This window comes from Zootoca vivipara, chromosome 1 (genome assembly GCF_963506605.1).
Source record: "Zootoca vivipara chromosome 1, rZooViv1.1, whole genome shotgun sequence".
NCBI classification, from domain to species: Eukaryota; Metazoa; Chordata; class Lepidosauria; order Squamata; family Lacertidae; genus Zootoca; species Zootoca vivipara.
In genome coordinates, this window is record NC_083276.1 from 83572455 (window position 1) to 83594318 (window position 21864).

Below are 21864 nucleotides of genomic sequence, written 5' to 3' on the forward strand. Positions count from 1 at the left end.
ATGAAATGGAACCTGCCTGCCCTGACTTGCACAAGCTTGCCTGACACATTGGTGAAAGGTGGTTGTTCTACACAACAATCTGAAGAGCAGTCAGAGGGAGCAGTGGGAGACTTCCCAGTTCAGCTTCCAGCCTGGATTTCAGGTAGAAGGAATGGGAAAGGACACCCTGGGATACTGACTCAGATCAAGGCTGCGGATGGAGGACTAGCCCGGTTAAAGTTTCTCAGCTACGTGTGTTCAAGGCAGTGTGTCCACCTATCCCTGCCTCCTGAATTTGGAAGCAGATTGGCCTGAATGTTGTGAGAGAATGGTAAATACTTCTTGGAAGTGTGGAAATTGCATAGGATAGCATTTACCAAACGTTTGCCGCCATATGTTTTTGACTACAATTCCCATCAGCCCCAGGCCAGCGAAGACTTGTCCTAACAGCAGCACTGATTGATTAGATCAAAAGGCTGAACCAATTCATCACCTTGCTGCCAAGAAAGAGTCAGGTTGCCATTGCCACAGTTTTTCCACAGTTTAGGCTACTGATGGCAGATGCAAGAGGGACTACGGTAGGTGAGGGGAGAGTACAGAGATGTTTACTGGCATGTTCCAACTCTGAATTACCTATTTCTGAAGCGGAGGTTCAAAACAGGAAGGAGAACAGGCTCTATTACTTACTTGAAACAAGACCTCTTTTTAGCTCTATGTGTGTTGTTGAATAGTGTGTTTTTTAAAACAAAAGTTCAATATGGTCTATGACAACCAATGTTTTGTAGTTTTTATTTTGCATTTATGTATGTAAAAATGTATATGGTATAAATGAATATTATCCTATGTTTAAGAATCAGTATTTCAATGTCCATTAACTCCATTTATAGCAGGTATGGGGAATCTTTAGTCCAACAGATGTTGCTGAACTATAACTCTCAACATCCCTTGCCATCGGACATAGTTTCTGAGGTTGATGGAAGCTGTAATGCAGAAACATCTGGAGGGCCAAAGGTTCCCTATACCTGATCTACAGCTCCTGAAGGGGGAGTATTTCACTCCAAAATGCGTAGAACGAAAATGAAACAGTATTCTACCAGTAAGCACTGGACCCGTTCTCCTTTCTGTTTTGATTCTTCATGGTGCTTCCTGTATTGCTGAAGTAAAGGTGACAAGTTCACAGTGACACTGGAAGAAAAATTCCCATAGAACTGTCCAGAACAAACAAAGGTATGTTCTCTGAACATTCTGTGTGTGCTTGTGGTGTGCCAGAGGTCATTAGGCCTTGGCAGAGTAAATGCTCCAGCACCTGTCAGCTGCACTAAGCTCCAAGGCCAAATATTAATTTCTATCAACAGAATACTGGACAAGCCACTACAGAAAACAAAAACTTCTGCCCTATAGTCAACAGCAACAGTACACACAAGGTATGCCATCAGGATACAGTAACAACAGCTACACACACACACACCACTGCTTGGATAGGTACATCCCTATACCCTCCCCTGTTTACCTGATTGCCGGCGCCCCTGCCGGCCATACTGAGGAATGTCTTCTGTAGGTTGGTATGACCAGGACTTCTTCAGCCTCTCTGGACTGTATTTGTAGCGAGAAGGATCTAAAGGAAGCAGCAGGAGTGTTTGAGAACCTGTTACCTGCCCCCACCTTGGTATGACCAACCCCCCTCATGCATGAACCAAGCTAACACCACCTTACCATTCTAATCCCCTGAATATTACATTTAGCAGCAGAGGCTCCCGCAAGCAAACTCAGGCTCAATTCGCAATCCAAGGAGGTGAATAATTATATTAATTACAGGAGACAGAGAATTGGATCATCAATACAGCATCGCATCTCAGAATGACATTCCGCTTATTGTTCATTTCTGTGTTGTGTAATCTTCCTGCAACCAGGTGAAAGAACCTAACCCCACGAGGCAGAGTACATTCTTAGACTTGGGTTGGGAAATTCTGACATATCTGCTTTCTTGCCCTGCTGAGGACACAGTAAGCAGGAGGAGCATTTCTAAAAACAAACTACTGGGACAATTTAATTATTTTTTTAAAGAAAATAATGGAAACTTACAGTATGAGTCCATTTCCAAGATAGCTTCCTTGGCCTGAAGAAAAGAAGGTATTGGCTTAGCGCTAAACTGAAAAGGAAATGGAAATCCAGGATCCTGAAACCTGAGGCAATGGGGAGTTCCCACCTCTCTTCCCTCCCCCAAAGAATAGCAGAGAGATAGGAAAGGAGGAAGGAGGTTCCCCTCAGCCCCATCATCCCTGGAACAAACACTAGGAACAAATTCCACCACAATGGTTGCCCCTTTCTCAGTTGGACAAAAGAGCAGGCAAAATTCCAAACACCAAAACTCTCCTACCCACGTTATGGAAGCTGCTAGGCCGAGGCCCAGCTTGATATGGCTGGGCTTGGTAGGATTCAGTAAAGAGAACCAATCAAGCATACTCAAGAGTAAAGAAAAGGCAAAGGTGTATAGAACAGGCATCCCCAAACTGCGGCCCTCCAGATGTTTTGGCCTACAACTCCCATGATCCCTAGCTAACAGGACCAGTGGTCGGGGAAGATGGGAATTGTAGTCCAAAACATCTGGAGGGCCAAAGTTTGGGGGTGCCTGGTATAGAAGAAAGAACACCTCCAAGAGCACCCCTCTGATTCAAAAAAAGAAAAAGAACATTTCTTGAGACATGGCTCAGACTAAGTTTTAACGAAAGGCAGAGAACTCCATGGGGTCTCCAGCATCCATTCCAAGGAGAAGGAAGGAGAGCTTCCACTTACTTTCTGAGGGATGATGGCATGGTGGTTCTCCAGAATCAGGCGCTTGATGTGGTGAGTCCAAACCCGCTTCTCCTCCCCCGATTTGGCCTGGGAACAAAAGTACACCTTATGCAGCTTGGAAGCCAGGACTACTCACCTGCCTCAGCTACACCTCAGCTATTTTTTGAGTGCTGCCACTCTTTCTGCTGTTACCATGCAAATGCACACACCAGGGCTCCTTCCCAAACCTTGCCACCAGCCCCACCTTCTGCGGACACTTAACAACTCACACTCTTATGATAATCCCCAACTGGCATTCTTATCACCAGTATCTCCACACACTGACAAAGCTTGGCACTGCAACGCACCACCAAACTGTCCTAACCCCTCATTCACATCCTCTTCCTTCCAAAACACACAACCTGACACTTGCATTCTCTGCACTAAAACCCATCAAGACCCATTTTCTCAGGTCCTGTTACAGGCCCTCTTATTCCCAACTCAGCGCCTGCCCTTATTCAGGCACGCCACCAACACACATTTCCAACTATCTCCGCACCTTACCCCCAAATCACTTTTGAACCCCCTTATAAAGGACAGTGGCTTATCTCACCTGGATGTTGTACTGCTGTTTGCTGTGCTTGTAATGGGTGACGGTGAAGCACAGTGAGTCTCGTGTACTCTCAATCAGCATCAGGGAGGAGCACTGGAGGAGCAGAGGGAGAGATGTCAAACCAATGTACCCATTACAACGTCAACAACAAAAGTTCCCCAAATCTGCCATCTCTCTGAATCATCCGAGGGCTGCCAGGATAAACAGAGAGGCATCCTCAGAAGTACGACAAAGACCTTCTAAATTGACCAACTTTGGGTGGCCAAGGACAGGGGGAGACACTATAAGGTTTGTTATAATATTTATAAGGGCGTGTTTGTCAATTCTTGTGTTGTTGTCAGTTCCTTTTTAAAAACAATGCAGTCTACTGAATTTTAGAACAGACATAAAAATACAAAGAAGAAAAACATAGTGTATTCAGAACTAAAGAACATCACTCCCCCCCTCCCACCCCAGCATCCACTGACCCTCTCTCCCCACTCCTTCCCCAGAGAATTTGATCCCATCAGCACATCCAAAGCATCTTCATACTTGGTTATGGTAGGAACACAGATTCAAGTAAAGAAAAAGTACCCATTGCATACACCTCTCAGGCTTAAAACAGCCAAATGGAATTGTACTGGGTTGGAACAGATCTATTACCACCTTGCAAATGTACATGTTGTTGTTGTCATCAGTTCCTGTGCTTTTGAGATGGGCTAGAGTGGCACATCTGCCAACCTAGCAGTTCGAAAGCACGTCAAAATGCAAGTAGATAAATAGGAACCGCTACAGTGGGAAGGTAAACGGCGTTTCCGTGCGCTGTTCTGGTTTGCCAGAAGCGGCTTTGTCATGCTGGCCACATGACCTGGAAGCTATACGCCGGCTCCCTCGGCCAATAATGCGAGATGAGCGCGCAACCCCAGAGTCGGTCACGACTGGACCTAATGGTCAGGGGTCCCTTTACCTTTACCTTTTAGAGTGGCACATATAAATATATAAATGTTTGATGTACAGAAAGATTAAGGGCATAGCTGCCAAGTTATCCCTTTTTTAAAGGGATTTTCCCTTATGCTGAATAGGCTTCCTCGCGAGAAAAGGGAAAACTTGGCAGCTATGATTAAGGGTAGCCTTTCTTGGCAAGAGTGAAACAAAGAGAGAGGATTACAGGTAGGTAGCCGTGTTGGTCTGGATCGAAGTAAAATAAAAAAAATTCCTTCAGTAGCACCTTAAAGACCAACTAAGTTTTTATTTTGGTATGAGCTTTCGTGTGCATGCACACTTCTTCAGATACAGTGAAATGGAAGTTTCCAGGCACTTATGTAGAGAAGGGGTGGGGAGGGGTGGGGATGGGGAGGGGGGATCACTCAGAAGGGTGGTGGAAATGGGTGATTGACTGACTGATAGCTGTTGATGACCGCAAACGACTGCAAATGGTTTTGCATGAAAAAGCAAGGGTTGAGATGGCTGAAGATCGCTTATCATGTATAATGAGATAAGAACCCGATATCTCTGTTCAAACCAGGTCCCTCCATGGTTTTGAGCTTGGTGATAAGTTGCAATTCAGCAACTTCTCTTTCCAGTCTATTTCTGAAATTCTTTTGTAGTAAGACAGCTACTTTGAGATCTTGTATAGAATGTCCTGGGAGATTGAAGTGTTCTCCTACTGGTTTTTCTGTCTTCTGGTTCCTGATGTCAGATTTATGTCCATTTATCCTTTGGCGTAGGGTTTGGCCTGTTTGTCCAATATAGAGAGCTGAAGGGCACTGTTGGCATTTGATGGCATACACAATGTTAGAGGATGAGCAATTAAATAGTCCTGAGATGGTATGTTGGATGTTGTTGGGGCCAGTAATGGTGATGTCTGGGTGTATGTGGCAGCAAAGTTGGCATCTGGGTTTATTGCAGGCTCTGGTACCAGTGTCCATGTTAAGTCTGGTGGTTGTATTATTGTGGGTGAGGAGTTGTTTAAGATTGGGTGGCTGTCTGTAGGCAATGAAAGGTCTTCCTCCCAGAGCTTGAGAAAGGGAGCGGTCCACATGGACCCCTCCTGATGGACGCAATACCACACTAGATCTGTACATCGAATGCTTCCGCCACAGAATCCAAACGGATGTGACCAGAAAACACCATCGCTTACAACAAAATCTAAACCATGCTGAAAGGAGAGCCATAGAAAATCTCAGGAACAACCCAGACATTATAATTAAAGAGGCAGACAAGGGTGGAGCTGTCGTCATCATGAACAAAACTGATTACATCCAAGAGGCCCACAGACAACTTTCCAATACTGCCTTTTACATGAAATTGGACTCAGACCCCACACAAACATACAAAAAAGAACTGAACAAGATTATTAAGGAGCTACCCCTACACATCCAAGAACAGATCCTCACAAACACACCAGCGGAACCTCGGCCAGGAACTTTCTATCTTCTACCCAAAATACACAAACCAGGAAACCCAGGACGCCCCATCATCTCAGGTATTGGCACCATTACAGTGGGTGTTTCCGGCTATATGGACTCTGTTCTGAAACCATATGCTATCAGTGCTCCCAGCTACGTACGTGACACCACAGATTTTCTGAGGAAAATACAATATTTGAACAATCTTCCTAACAATACTATACTAGCCACTATGGATGTGGAATCTCTATATACCAACATCCCACACAATGATGGTTTACAAGCCATAAGGAACACCATTTCAGATAAAACCACAGCGGACTTTGCTACCAAACTCTGCCACTTTGTCCTTACCCACAACCACTTCAAATTTGGTGATGACCTGTTCCTCCAGATCAGCGGCACAGCCATGGGCACCCGCATGGCCCCACAGTATGCCAACATCTTCATGGCAGATTTAGAACAACGTTTCCTTAACTCCTACCCACTCAAACCTCTCCTGTACCTGCGATACATTGACGATATTTTTATTATCTGGACACATGGACAACAGACCCTGGAAACCTTCCACCAGACATTCAATGACTTTCACCCCACCATCAACCTAACAATGAACCAATCTATGCAAGAAATACATTTTTTGGACACTACTATAAAAATACAGGATGGACGTATAGACACCACCTTATACAGAAAACCAACTGACCGACAAACATATCTACATGCTTCTAGCTACCATCCCAAACATACCAAACAATCCATCGTATACAGCCAGGCCTTACGTTACAACCGCATCTGTTCCAACTCTACAGACAGAGAATCTCACCTAAGAGATCTACAGCAAACCTTTTTAGAACTAAAATATCCACCTGATGAAGTTAAACAACAGATCAACAGAGCCAGACAGATACCTAGAGAGAACCTGCTGCAAGACAGACCCCAAAAAGAAAATAACAGAACACCACTAGTCATCACATACAGCTCCCAAGCTAAAACAGTACAACGCATCATCAGAGATCTACAGCCTCTCCTGGACAATGACCGCTCCCTTTCTCAAGCTCTGGGAGGAAGACCTTTCATTGCCTACAGACAGCCACCCAATCTTAAACAACTCCTCACCCACAATAATACAACCACCAGACTTAACATGGACACTGGTACCAGAGCCTGCAATAAACCCAGATGCCAACTTTGCTGCCACATACACCCAGACATCACCATTACTGGCCCCAACAACATCCAACATACCATCTCAGGACTATTTAATTGCTCATCCTCTAACATTGTGTATGCCATCAAATGCCAACAGTGCCCTTCAGCTCTCTATATTGGACAAACAGGCCAAACCCTACGCCAAAGGATAAATGGACATAAATCTGACATCAGGAACCAGAAGACAGAAAAACCAGTAGGAGAACACTTCAATCTCCCAGGACATTCTATACAAGATCTCAAAGTAGCTGTCTTACTACAAAAGAATTTCAGAAATAGACTGGAAAGAGAAGTTGCTGAATTGCAACTTATCACCAAGCTCAAAACCATGGAGGGACCTGGTTTGAACAGAGATATCGGGTTCTTATCTCATTATACATGATAAGCGATCTTCAGCCATCTCAACCCTTGCTTTTTCATGCAAAACCATTTGCAGTCGTTTGCGGTCATCAACAGCTATCAGTCAGTCAATCACCCATTTCCACCACCCTTCTGAGTGATCCCCCCTCCCCATCCCCACCCCTCCCCACCCCTTCTCTACATAAGTGCCTGGAAACTTCCATTTCACTGTATCTGAAGAAGTGTGCATGCACACGAAAGCTCATACCAAAATAAAAACTTAGTTGGTCTTTAAGGTGCTACTGAAGGAATTTTTTTTATTTTAAAGAGAGAGGAGACAGGGGTGAAATTTGGGGCAGAGTCACTTCACACCATCACATTGTGGGGTCAGCAGGCACTACTGGCAATATACAAGCCAGTAGCACGAAAAATGTATCCCACCCCCACTCCCTTTTGGCTGTGTGGAAATAGTAGCACACCCATTGATACCCTTTTCCTCTTAATTAGTCTGGAAAAGCCACCACTCCTTTGATTTTGCATTCACTAATGCAAATGTGTCCGTGGAACAATCCTCCTCGTTTTCTTGCAGCTGGGTATTTGAAGGGTAACAAATTCACACTGTTGCTCTCATGTATGTGTCCTTTGAGAGATGCCCTTATCATCCCTCTCCCCTCCTGGGTTATGCCTAGGATTGTGCTGGAAGATGGAAAGCAGCAGCAGCAGTGGGAGAGTCAGGTCAGGTAGAGAAAAGTTTGCCTTGGGGCCTTCTACACTGGATCATAAATTCACATCTGTTTCAGCTGTCAGGTATGAGTTCCAAAGTGACAAAGAATGATTCATGCTCACACCCCCTCCTACCCTGATACCCAAGATGCCCTCCTGGTCCCTCGAAAACAGGGAGGGAGAATGAATCACACTGCCTACTCATAGGGAGGAGGGGGAGATGAACTTCTTTTCAGTTCACATTTAATAGTGAATCTACTTATTTTGCACTTGAAAAATAAACGAAACTCAGCCAGCCTTTGGAATTCGCATTTCTCTGAATGTTGCAGTGCAGTTCTCCGGCCAAGTAACGTGTACAAAAATGCAAATATTAGGGCAAAGTGTGCATAAAAGTACACACATCAGGGTAAATAACATAAAAATATGTTAGGTCAGGGGAAATTGCTTTGCATAAATGCGTATGTATCAGGAGAAATTCACACTAAAATGCTGGTGAATTTTCATGGAGTGTAAACGATCAATCAATCAAACAAACAAACAAACAAACTGATGTGGAAATGTGGATGACTGAACATAAGATTGGAAAATTGACAGAAACCAAAACTGAAAAGATTCGCTCATCCCTGTGAATGAACAGAATTGCAAGGTTGGGACTACCGGTACTTACTGGAATGTGGCTTTTGTATATATAATGATCGCCCCGTTTCTTTGTTATCAGCAAGATTTTGTCAAACAAGAAGAAAGTTCTCTCATTTCTGACCCGATGGACACGGAAAGTGCCCTCCAGCACAAGCTCTCCATAAGTGGTCAGGTCAGGACCCTTCCAGTTTATAAGCAATGACTGAATCTCCTGTAAAACAGCAAAGGGGGGGGGGAGGTCAGAAAAAAGGTAAAATATTTCCATCCCTATTAGGAGCCATTTCAAGGCAACCCCAGAGTCACGAAGATGCCAGCATTGGTTGTAGTCTGTGCTGTGACAGAATTACAGCCACTTGAGAATTTTTTTGGGGGGAAATGTTTTATGGTATGTGGGTAGTACCCAATGCCACACAAGAAGTGTTCCACTAGTGGCAACAGGGCTTCCTCTCCCCCACATGTCCCCAAAAGTTGCTCCAGGAGGTATCCCTATCCTCTGGAGCAGATTTTGAGTGTGTGCAGAAAGCTTGAGGGGAGATAAGAGCAGAGTGGGGGGAAGTCCCATTGTACAAGAGGAATGACAGCATTGGATACAATGCTATACGTTTAGCCTGCAGAATACATTCATTTCAACACAACTCAGAATATAAGTTTCCCCCCAATGTGTCCACTGTTTAACCTTCACAAACATTCAAAATATTTTCAAAATCTGACAGCAGTCTTGAAAATAAATGCCTAGCATTACAAAAAACAAAATGATCTGAATGGTTTCATACCCAGAGGGTCTCTTTCATCTGCAAAAGTTAAAGAAGGGAATCTTAAGTATTCTAAATATTAGTCCCTTTCTTCTACTTAGATTGAAAGGTTTGAAGGATCTTCCAAATGAGACAGTGGAAAGGTAGATTAGTCCTGTATAAAGTCACTCTGTGAGGCTGAACCAAAGCAGCTAGGGAACACAAGTCCCTATTTTTATATATTTCTGTCATTTATACCAGTCTTCTAATGAACTATTCAAGGCTGCTTCTCTCTCTGCCTCAATGTTCCCTCTGAGGACATGTACACCTTCAAACTGGATTCCAATTCCCATCAGCCCCGTCAGCACAGCCAATGTTCAGGGATGATGGGAGTTATAGTCCAGCAACATCTTAGCGTGGGCACAGATTCCCTGTTCCTGAGTCAGAGGGTTCTAGTGTTACAGGTTGAAGCCAGAAGGGGCATCATGACAAATCATTCAGCCAGAGCTCTGGTATTATTACAGGACATTCCATCAGCAATTCCTGCATCTTGCCTGAAGCCTAGTAAAGGAGGATTTGCTACACAGCCCCCACAGATCAGAATCTGATCCACAGCTTGTGTAATATAAACCACCAACCCATAAAAATAGTCATTTAGAAAGAATTTTGCTCCCACCATCTTCCTTCGCTCTGGACAAATCGCTACAGGTGGCAACCCTTCATTTTTAGTAACTTGCTCTTTCTTTCTAATCCTTATGTAGTTTCCAATTTGTGGGTGTTTTCATGCCAATACAGTGGTGCCTCGGTTTACAAACTTAATCCGTTCCTGAAGTCCATTCTTAAACCAAATCCGGTGCCCTTCCACTGTTTGGTTTCCATTTGTAGACAGGGGTAAAGTTTGCAAACCGGAACACTACTTCCAGTTTTGCGGAGTCTGTAAACTGATTTGTTTGTAAACAGGACTGTTCTTAAACCGAGGTACCGCTGTATATTGCAGATGACTAAAGAATTGATTGCCCCAGTTCAAATTACTTCTGTATTTATTTTAAAGCTTGCCTATTGTTTCCATAGGGTGCCACCATCACCTTGCTCAAATTCCCTGCAGAAATAAATTAATTGGCTGAAAACAAAGGTAAGGCCTAACACCACCTGCAGCAACCTTCATGCACTTCTAAAACCTCAAGGGGAGAAAAAATTAAATTCAATGTTTGGAAACTTTCATTAAATTTCCATGACACTAATGCTGATAAGGGTGGAGTCCTCACAAGGGTGTTTGCAAGACTGAATACTGTAAATAAAATCTGGAATGATGAGAGGATAAGGAAGTGCAAGGAAACTGGGAATGCACTTAAAACCTGCTGGGGTGATATTTTGAGGCTATTTGCAGGACTCTGTGTTAAGGCTCAAACCAAAAATTGATTTTCAGTACTAGAGGTCAGTCCCTGAACTTGTTAAGCATCAGGAAAGAAATGCAGATAATCACTTCCTCATCTGGGATTTCCAGGCTTGAGTCTTGTCACATCTCCTTGATGTTAAGCTCCATGGGTATTGTTGGAAGGGTCATGAAGTGAAACATTTTATGAAAGGGCTTAAATGAATGGCACAAGACATTGAAAAGTGTGCTGTTGTGATGTGACTGAAATAATTGGGGGGGATACAGCACAGCAAAAACAACACAGTGTATGTGTGTACTGAGGTCTGAAAAAAGGGGGAAATTAGCCATTGCAAACTGGAATGCGGAAAAGGGAATCTGCACCAAAAATGCCTTTTATCTCTCGGTCTATCTTAAAAATCCCTTTAGCTAGCAACATTTCATGGTAAGGAATGTTGTAGTGCTAGGAAGCAGCAGGAAAGAGAGCAAACCACTAAAGATAGTAATAACACACATGGTTGCCATCGTGTTTTGCAAGTCAGTTTCATTTTGCATATACGTATTTAAGGGAATTTGAATTTCCCTTTATGGGTTGTGAAAGGTGCCACTGCCTGGTGCATCAGCCAGTGTGAATGCGCAACACTTACTTGTGAATTGCCACAGCTCTCTATGTTTAATGCCACACCTGGGACAACTTTCCCCTTTCAAATTACCTGCAGGCGCACAGCATGCTCGTGCTTCCGTTTCATGTCATTGATATACCAAGCCACACAGGTCATGGTGTCAATCGCCTCTTCCACCACTTCATAGCCATCCTCTTCTATGTCGAAGTGCTTTGCTATCTCCTAGGACAAAACCACACAGCCAAGAAGGTAAGCCAAGAGTTGTAAGGCTCTCCAACACCTATCCATTTCATCAGTTTGTTGTCTCTTGACCACTTCCCAGTTTACTAACCTCTGGGGCCCAGGAAAGTACACAAGGGTCAGGCCAAGTAATAACTTAAAGCCATTTTTAAAAACCCATTGTGCTGAGTGAGTCAGATCATTGGTCAACCTAGTTCAGAACTGTCCACAGTGATTGGCAGCAGGTCTCTCGAGTTACCGGTAGGTAGGACATTCCAACCCTACATGGAAATGCCAGGGATTAGACCCGCGACCTTCTGCTTTTGAAGTTGATACTCATATCACTGAACTATGGCCCTTCCCCAAAGCCTTAAGAAGCATAAATCTCATGACATAAATACTGGTTGTCTCCACTGGAGCCCTTTCCATTCATGAAAAAGGCTTCCTGATCCCAGGGGAAGCTTCTGTGAACACTTGGGTTGTATGAGACAATGTCTGTTGATCCCTCTTCCCCCTATGCAACACTGTGAGTCCTCAAAACTCTACTCCAGAGGGTTGGGAAACCGTCTGGAACAGATTAGGAAGATGGCACGGGAGCTGTAGGTAGAAGCGGCTCACTTCACCCTTTCATGGAAACTTCTGCTGGATCAGTGAAATTTCCATAGGTTTTTGGGGAGAATCTTTGGAACCAAAGTCCCATGCTTTCTTTAAAAATAACAATGCAATAAACTTTTTCAACATGGTGGCAAGATGCCATATGATTGCAGCAACAACAACAACAAAGGTCACTCACCTATGGAAGTACAAAAAGGTGACTATTATCATCTATGGTGGGATTGCTCGGTAGATTCTAGGTCTAATTCAATTAGACCTGGTCTTTTCCCTCCGAACCATATTGAAGGATCAGTCCATTGGATAAATACGAGTAAGAAATCGTAACTTACTGCAACAAGTTTAATTTACACAAAGGATTGTGTGGGATTTGGCCATTGTTGTTGTTGTTGTTTAGTCGTGTCCGACTCTTCGTGACCCCATTATGGCCATATTAATTGGAGAAAAGATCAGGGGTGGAATCATTTCAGTGGTTATATTTTTAAAAAGCACACCCATTAAGTTACTCAAATGTTATGTCTATTGTTGTTAAAATATGACAGTATCAAGATCGTTTTATGAAAATCAGCATAGGAAGATATAGGCTTTAGTGGTATGATGAATTGCCTATATGCTTCTGACAGGCTAAGTGCCAATTACAGGGTGCTGGGACAGATGGGCTCTTTTTACATTAATTTTGTTGTTATTTATGTATTTGAATTATGAAAAATATAATGCAAGTGGGGAAAGTCTCCTATCTCTGCATAAGCAGATAAACACTGGTACTGTAACATACAAATCTGATTCCGTCACAGAAATAAAGTTGGTTTTGAAATGCAGAGATTTTTGAGAAACCATTTTCTTGTATAGCTAATTCCTACAATCTATATTTACTCATGTGTGACCCACAGAGGATATTTGTATAGTTGCAAATACTCAGACTCTTTTATTAGTTCTCGACTGTTCCCACTTAACTGCTGGTCAATACATCTTCTAAGAGACAGGTGATACTTGCTTGAACACATAATTTTTTATGGTTGAATTTTAGACAAAATGGGTAGATTGTGAAACGCACAGATCCCAAAGCTGCAAAGTCAGACAACACAACTAGCTTTCTGCTATATTACCTGAAGGAGCAGGTGGTATTTGAGAATGCGCTGGACAGGCTTGAGAAGGTAGGAGCCAAGGGGCAACGAGTGACGGATTTGCTCTTGCCGCTCGCGAAAGAACTTGGCCAGCTGTTTGTTCCTCATGCATTCTGTCAGAGCCGCCACAGAGCTAGAGGGTCAAACCCATCATGGTATAATGAATAGCACTGAAAATCAAAGCAGAGAACCTCCCACCTTCCCTTGAAGATAAGTTGATGGACAGGCATGTTCAAACACCCTGACAAGGGACTGCAATGCAAGGGTCTAAAAACAAGATCTGGAAGCTACTGACAGCCACACTGGCTAACAGAGAGAAGCAATCAGACTTTGGCAACATAGCACATCCTGTTTCTCCTACAGGGAATTTTCTTTGATGAATGTGGGGAAACCTGGAAAGTCAGCCTGTTAGAGGGAAAGAAGAGGAAGACCCCTGGAGCAGAACTTTGAGGACGGGTGTGGGGCTTCATTATCTTGCCTGGTTCTTTGCCTCTTGCTATGACTTGCAGAAACTTTTGTGAAAAATAAGCAGATGTATATAAATCACGCAAATTTGCTTAGTTTTCATAAACATGTTCTGTTTCTACTAGACTATATAAATCAAGGGCAGCCAACATTAGGTGCTTTGTGGTTTTATTCTGTATTTTTATGCTGTGAACTGCCCTGAGATCTTTGGATGAAGGGAGTATACAAAGTTAGTTAATAATACAGTGGTACCTTGGTTCCCGAACAGCTTGGATCCCGAATGCCGCAAACCTGGAATCGAGTGTTCCGGTTTGTGAATGTTTTTTGGAAGCCGAACACCTGACGTGGCTTCCACGGCTTCCAATTGAGTGCAGGAAGCTCCTGCAGCCAATTGGGAGCCATGCCTTGGTTTTTGAACCATTTCAGGAGTCGAATGGACCCCTGGGGGTTTGAGAACCAAGATACCATTGTAATACAAACAACAACATGTTGCCCTTCAGATGTTGCTGGACTACAGGTCCCATCAGCCCGGACCATAGGCTATGCTGACTGAGGCTGAAGGGACTTGTAATCCCATAACATGTGGGGGGTACCACAGTGGCTATTCCCAATATAAAACGTACAGTCTAAAGAATTCAGCTGCTTTTAGTGCAAGATTTGGGTTATCTTGTCACTGAACGCTGCCTTTAAAAAAAAGGACCTACAAACTATTCTGTGCTCCACAAAGGCTGACCAGAGGTTTCTATTTGTAAAAAGATTAAGTTATTAGGGAAGAAAGGGTCACCCAAGGCCCCGTGAAACCAGCTCTCCCTTCATTGCAAAGGATACTCACTTAGGGTAGTTATTACAGTATTGAGTGTAGATATCAAAATCCTGACTCTGTTGTGGGAGAGAGAGAAAGAGCAATCAGTAAGAGATGGCTGGATATTCACTTAGCAATAATCTCAGCTTGCCTCTCAAAACATGCCCAGTACAGCTGTATAAAAGAAATGCCAACCTCACCCTATGTACTGTTGGTTTAAGCCCTCATACCTTCAATGGAAGCACCCAATAAGGGTGTCGAAAGGGCTTGTGCAGCAGAATTGTGACACTCCATTATACAGTCAGAGATTACCACAACACAGTATCTGCTCATCTCCTTACCCTGTCCACAAAACATCTTGCCACGGCAACAGGGTCATTGTGGCAGCTGTCCAGATCCTGCAGAAGCTCACTGAGCAGAAATTGAGAAAAGGAAGAATCAGTGAGTCAGACAGACACACATGGTGAAGCCTCATGTGTCACATATTCTAAGCACAGCATATCAGTAGCATAGGCACTCAAGGGACAGGATGGGTACATGCGGGAGGCAAAATGCAAACATTTCCCTCCCCTCCAAGTCCCAAACATAGAAGCAAAATTCAAGGCATGCAAAGATTTGGGAACAGTACTCACAGCACCCACCTGCACAGGGGAAGCCCTTCCACTGTTGCCAGGGAGCCAAAAACACAAGGCAGCAGTTACACAGAAAGAGGGGCACTCATTGGTTAAAATGGCCAACTAGCTGCTCCAGCAACTATTCCCCCACTGTCCAAAGTGTCTCGCAGAGACAAGCTATGAGCTCATTTCTGCCCCAAGGAACTTTTTAATTTCGGTAGGGGAAGCTAATTCACATAACAGACAAGCAACAAAACCAAGAACGCCCAGTAAGCCGGGAGCAATTTGAACTCAGTCTGCCCCTGTGACCTCTCCTCTCCTTAGTGCTTCATCATATAGGGAAGGATGTTGCTTCCCTGCTCTGAGACCAACACTGTCTCTCCACTTTCCTCTCCACAGCCATGTCTGCCCAGGACTGTTGAAATAAACCCCAAGGGTCAAACATCCATGCTGTTATTTTGCAGACTTTCAGAATGAGACAAACCTTCTGGCTAAATGTGAAAAAATGTTGGCTCCTGCTTTCCAGCAATGGGGAAGCTGGGTCAAGGGAGGAACAGAACTTATCAGAAGCTTGCCACCCACACTATCCAACCCTCCAGCCAACATCAGCTTGATAACACAATCAGTAGGCACTAATCTGCATCTAGCAGCTTCCATAAAATGTATAAAGCATTTCAAGTTCAAGGCAAAGAGGTGACAGGAAAATGCCTGTCCCAAGGCAGACTTCAACAATGTGCAAAACACAGGGCTGGCTTCTCATGAACAACAATGCAATCCTAAATGACGTCTACTTAGAAGTTCTACTGATTATCCCAGGTAAGTGGGATATTGGGATAAGGGGTCCAGTATAGTTTCTAATTGGATGGGAGACTGTTGAGATTCCTTCATTGTAGGGAGTTGGACTATATGACCCTCAAGGTCCCTTCCAACTCCACAATTCTACGATTCTATGACTGCAGCCTAAGATGTGTCAGTGGAGCTTATGCAGACAGGGAGAAAGCAGGAAGGCAAGGGAGAGCAAAGCAAGTGAGTCTCCTGCCACCCGCCAACCTGTCCCACTGTCATGATAGGACTGTGACCATTTAGGGAGGGGGTACCTTCTGCTGTGCTTACAGATTTTCAGTCCTCTCTGGCAAATACAAAGATAAGGGGTGGGGCAGGGGCAGTTGCCAGTGAAGCCATAGGGATCAAACATCGCACTCACCTGTTCAGTTCATAGATATCCTCGATGTTCCCAAAGAGCGCACTAACTTGTTCTGGCCGTAGAAGCAGCTCTTGAGTGTCTATGATCTTCGCCAAGTAATTCTGCCAAGTCACATTGTGTCATAAGTATTGCCACGTAGCAAAATAAGCAAGCAAATAAGACAGACTGCCCCAAGCTCCAGCCACCTAAACATGTGGTGGTGGTGGGAATGGCAACCTAAGCAATGTTCTAGGGAATTCCCATATTACCCAGGTGTGGGGAACCTGGGTCCCTCCATATCTTGTTGGACTGCAACTCCCATCATACCTGACAGTTGACTTTGTTGGTTGGGGCTAATTGGGAGTGGAGGCCACCAACATCAAGAGGGCCTCAGACCCCCACCCCCAATATAATCCACAGTCCACAGCTCCCACCATACACTCTCTGTTCCCTACACTCAGCCTAAACAGTGTCCCAACAGCCCTTTCTATACTCTAAACCAGGAAATAATTAGCACCAGAACTACCTGGCCCTTCAGCCATAGCATGCAAATAAACAGGGTCCCTAGCAGTGCACACAATGCGCTGCATTCACACACTGCAACGTGGCAGGCAGGAAGTGTCTGGAAAAAAATTGATCAGTGCATTCCCACTTGGGAAACAGTGTGTGAAGTTCGCTGCTGAGGGCAAAGCACAAGGACTCTGCACAGTAAAATACTGAGGGGTTTTCTTGGCCTGAAGGCTGATGGAAGGCCTGCAGGCACCTGCTCCTAATCTTCTGCCCAGGCCAGGTTTTCCTACGGTTAGATAGAAGACATCTTTAATGCCCAGATCAGAAGATGGGAGGCCCTTATATGACAGAACACACTGCGGCAGTGAACTGAATTAACTCAATCCTCTCAGGCAGGCAAGCATTATGGGCACGCTCACCTCTATGATACTTCGCAAATCCCGCACGTACATGCGTTCCGACTCCACAATCTCCAAGACCACACGCTCCAGGTAGCTTAGTTTGGAATGGGAGACAGAAGAAGAAAGGGAAGGGCTCTTCAGGCCTCGCCAGGACCCTGAGGAGGCATTGTTGTTGGCATTGTGCAGCAGTCCAGCCCTCAGTGAGGTAGCATCCGAAGGAGTTTGGGCCACATCGCTCCAGTCCTCCATAATGTGGCTAGCATTGGTCAGGGCTGCAGGCGGATAGTTCAGAGGGTGCTCTGAAGAGCTCATGGCTGAGGCAGCAGAAGTTGGAACCACGTCATCTCTGCCAAGAGATGGGGTAAGCAGGAACCGAGGGAAGTCTGCATGGAGAGAAAGTTTTGTCAGGGAATCCTGAAATGTTAAGGTTCATCTTACACAAATTATACCTGACACATAAATTAGAGGGAGTTGCTGGGAACAGCAATTTTAATCAAAGTGAAAACCACCAGGATGAAAGGGCTGCTGTTCATAATTGATTTAAACATTTTCCAGCTTTCTAATTCAGCTATTTCCTAAATAAAGCATGTCTATTAACTGGTGCAAAAACATATCAGCAGAGTTTTTGTACTATCTAGGAGTATGTTCCAAGGAGACATATAGTTCATGTATCTTTTGCTCTATAAATGTTATGTATATTTACGGAAGCACTCATGAAATGAATGATTTCTGCTAGGTTTTCACTATACATATGAAAGGATGATAAACATGTTCTTGAAGACTAAGTGCCCAGAACACTCCACAAGTGAGGTGTTCTCAAGGCGGAAGCCGAGAGCAGTTCAGCAATAACTCACAAAGCGTCTGTGAGGTTAACTCTTTATTCAAAGAAACAAAACATCTCAGCCCTAGTGGTCACAGCAACTGTTCCCAGCAGGTCTTGCCCAAATGAGGCAGCTGCAAGGACTGAAGGATCTTTGCTTCTCCACCGCTCTCTAAGGCTCCTCCTGTCCTGAGGGTCCTATGTCTTGTCTCTCTTTGATCTGACCTCTTCATTCCTCTGCATGTTCTGGAAGACCAGGAGGGAGGAGAGCTGATCACAGCAGGAAGGGGAGACCCCTTGGCATCTTCAGCAGCCTGCCTCCACTCTGCCTCTGGGCCTCCCTCCTTTCCAGCCTCCACTTCTGACTCTGACCTGCTCTCTGCCACAGCCTCTTCCTACACACTATACTTTTAAAGCTTATTTGAAACATATTCATTCCCTCAACGAATTCTGGGCACTGTCATTTACCCTTCACAGAGTTATAACAACTCTGAACAAACTACATTGCCCAGAATTCATTGGAGGGCAGGAATGCACTTTGAGTGTCCTTCAAAGGTATAGCGTAACTCTGCCTGGCATTCTCCACTAGCTCCAAGCAGGTAGACAAGCGAGTGGCAACAAGCCCGTGTTCTGTCAGCCGCTGTAACTTCCATCTCTATCCAGATTCCTTCTGGCTGCCAGGAGGAAACATTCCCTGCTCCTAGACCCATTTCACAAAGTCCTAGTACCTGAACGAGGGCTGTGTGTGTCACTTTTTCATTAAGGAAAACCCAACTCCTCACCAAACAGCTTAACAATCTGCGATGGAAGCCATTCCAGCGTGTTCTTCTCCTCCCAGATCAACATCCCTCACTCGTTTGTCTGCCAGGCTGTCTGTGCTGCTGCTGCTGCTGCTGCAGGTGGCAAATCTGCCAAATGAAGGCGGCGACGGCCTCTGAACCCTGAAGGTATGGAGGCTGCTGACGTCTTTCTCCCCCACCCCCCAACACTCCTACATATGAACACCACGCCCAGAACAAAATCTGGCTCCTCATTTCCCACTGAGGACTTCAGCTGAGACACACACACTTCCTCCCACATAAACAAGAGAGGGAGGAAAGAGGACACAGCTGGTCTGGCTTGGAAGTGTCCGGAAACACTTTTGCGTGCTGGCAAGCTGCTAAAATAGCACCGACTCTAATCATGGATTTCCCCATCCCTCAAAGTGTCCTAGGAGCCATGGCATTATAAAGCCATTCATCCCAAGGGATTTTACCAAATTTGACACTGAGTGACTCTGAAATCGGGAACCTCGTAGGGACTTTCTGAAGACTTAGAACAATAAAAATTGCCTCTAAGAGGTAACTGCATACTTCTGCATTGTGTACTACTCAAACTTATCTACTCAAATAAATAGTATGCTTGTTATGTTTGCCACTAAATGTCACACATGCACAAGAATGGGGTGCTCTTTTAAATCTCAGTTTCTAATTCTTTTGAAAAGGCTTCTCTTTTGGATTTTTAAAAAATACACCCAAAATTAAAAGTAGTTTTAAAAAACACACTGGGGGTCCAACTGCAAAAAGTTGGTTCATTGCAATTGCAAAAACCATGAGAGCTGGATGTCCACACTGCTAGCAGACACCACGACAACACTGCCATGAACAGTTTCAACAATTCCTTAACTCTTAACATGCCCTTGAGTTCCCATGATTTCACGGTGGACCTATTTCCCTCTGACACGGGGCACCCAATTGTATGCACCAACATACATATTACCCATCATCCCCGAAGCTCATCACTGACAGGCAACACACCTTCTACCTTCAATTAAGGGTTCCTTGTGTAGAGGGACGCACTGGAATGTGGTGACATAATATTGACGTCCTCATTTGATTCCACACTAGAAGCAACAAGCTTTCCTCAACAAAAAATCCAAGGCCTCTCATTTTATGACTTGGAAGACATGAGCCTTTGCTCATATCATAGGGCAGGCATCCCCAAAGTGCGGCCCTCCAGATGTTTTGGCCTACAACTCCCATGATCCCTAGCTAATAGGACCAGTGGTCAGGGAAGATGGGAATTGTAGTCCAAAACATCTGGCGGGCTGAAGTTTGCAGGGCTGGCTCTACATAGACCGCCGGTGGCGCAGTGCACCACGGCGGGGGGCTGGTAAGCTGGGCACCGGCCTGGCAAGGAGGGCGCCGCGCGGCAAAGCCGCATGGAAACCAATTGCGCCCTGCAAGGGCGGGGCGGGCGGCGGAGCGATCTCCGCCCCTCAGCACCAGGGCGCGCGATCTGCTCAAGACGGCCCTGGAAGTTTGGGGGTGCCTGTCATAGGGCATAAGGCTGGTTAACAGCTGCAGAAATTCTATCCAAGAAGGGCAGGCTGAAGCCATGAGACTGGATGCAAAAGGGATGGATGCTGTCTTGAAAGGCAGACCAGTGAAAACCAAAGAAAAGGAAGTGTTTCTGGCCAAGTATCTGGGAACCTGCTTGGCCTGAGTTTCCCTGCTAAAGTGCTGTTTATTTAAGAACCACTTAACCTGACAACAGTTTGCAGACTAGCTGGAGGAGCTCATATGACTGACTAAACAGAAAATGTGCACAACTTTATAGGAAAGCCCACATTCTGAAGGACCAACGCCTATAGTGTCTATTACTTTTCAGAGCAGGACAATCCAAAAGTGGGAGCCTCAAGAGATAGAAGAGGGTATTTGTTGGGGCAGAGAGCTGCAGATCCTCTTGGAAGGGAGGGCTTCCATTTTGCCAGTGCTGCACTCTAGAACCCCATTCCAAATGCCAAGGGCTCAGCCTTTGAATGTGTGAAAAATTGTGCCCCATATTTATTGTTCATCTGAGAGCCAGACAAGGTTCCCCTCCCTTTCCTTTTTTACAATTTAACTGCTGCCCTGATTTTTTTCTGGTTTCTGTATTATTTCGTTATTTAATTTATCTAGCAGAGTTCTGATTTCTACTGCTGTTCTGCAATTTTTAATATATCAAAGGAGAGGAACATGTTGGGGTGATAGGAGAAGTGATAGTCATGTGCTCCAGTCCCCATGTGTGTGTCCTGGAAAAAGGGTGTTTGCACAATGTGCCCTTTCCCCATAATTCCGCTCCCTAAGGTTCCCTTTTATGAGCCCTAAGTGTACACAACCAGGCAAATATAGCCCCACCTTACATGGCCTATCACCAGAGATGGTCTCCCTGTGTGGAATTTATACATCTACAGTGATGTGCTGAGACTGAGAGCTCAGATACCACGAATAAGCATAGCACATGGTGTTTTGGGGTAGGAGGAGTCAATGTGGGGAAAGGTATTTCCCCTCCTCCCACTCAACTTAATGAGAAGGAAATTTCTTGAGCCAGGCCATGGGTGTAGGCAGGGGGGGCAGGGGGGGCAGGAGGGGCAGTTGCCCCCCCTAGAAGCAGGGCCGCTGGCCAGCCTGCCCCGCTGCCCGCCGCCTCCCTTCTCCCTGGCTGGCTGTGGGGCGGGTGGAGGGAAAGCCCCAGAGCCACGCAAAGCGTTTGGCTGGCTTTCCCTCCGCTCGCCCCACAGCCAGCCAGGGAGAAGGGAGACGTCCCTTCTAGCTGACTGGCTGTGGAGCAGGTGGAGGGAAAGCCCCAGAGCCGCGCAAAGCGTTTGGCTGGCTTTCCCTCCACCCGCCCCGGCGATCGCGGAGGGAGAGGAGGGGGTCGGAGCAGCCCGATTTCAGGCTGATCCTGCCTGTCGAGGAGGGGG

At 45.2% G+C, this 21864-nt stretch overlaps 1 protein-coding gene across 1 annotated transcript in view; it reads right to left on the reverse strand.

Moving 5' to 3' along the window:
- Nucleotides 1–21494, reverse strand: part of PLEKHG3 (pleckstrin homology and RhoGEF domain containing G3) — a 33563-nt gene extending 12069 nt beyond the window's left edge. The window contains exons 1-12 of the mRNA XM_060277859.1: nucleotides 18923–21494; nucleotides 17339–17703; nucleotides 16431–16531; nucleotides 14954–15023; nucleotides 14643–14689; nucleotides 13328–13478; nucleotides 11481–11612; nucleotides 8693–8875; nucleotides 3365–3457; nucleotides 2773–2859; nucleotides 2062–2095; nucleotides 1490–1594 (exon numbers count right to left, since the gene is read on the reverse strand). Of these exons, the coding sequence (XP_060133842.1) occupies nucleotides 1490–1594; nucleotides 2062–2095; nucleotides 2773–2859; nucleotides 3365–3457; nucleotides 8693–8875; nucleotides 11481–11612; nucleotides 13328–13478; nucleotides 14643–14689; nucleotides 14954–15023; nucleotides 16431–16531; nucleotides 17339–17703; nucleotides 18923–18986 (1432 nt within the window). The 5' untranslated portion in view covers nucleotides 18987–21494. The remainder of the gene's footprint in view (nucleotides 1–1489; nucleotides 1595–2061; nucleotides 2096–2772; nucleotides 2860–3364; nucleotides 3458–8692; nucleotides 8876–11480; nucleotides 11613–13327; nucleotides 13479–14642; nucleotides 14690–14953; nucleotides 15024–16430; nucleotides 16532–17338; nucleotides 17704–18922) is intronic.
- Nucleotides 21495–21864: the final 370 nt, after the last annotated feature.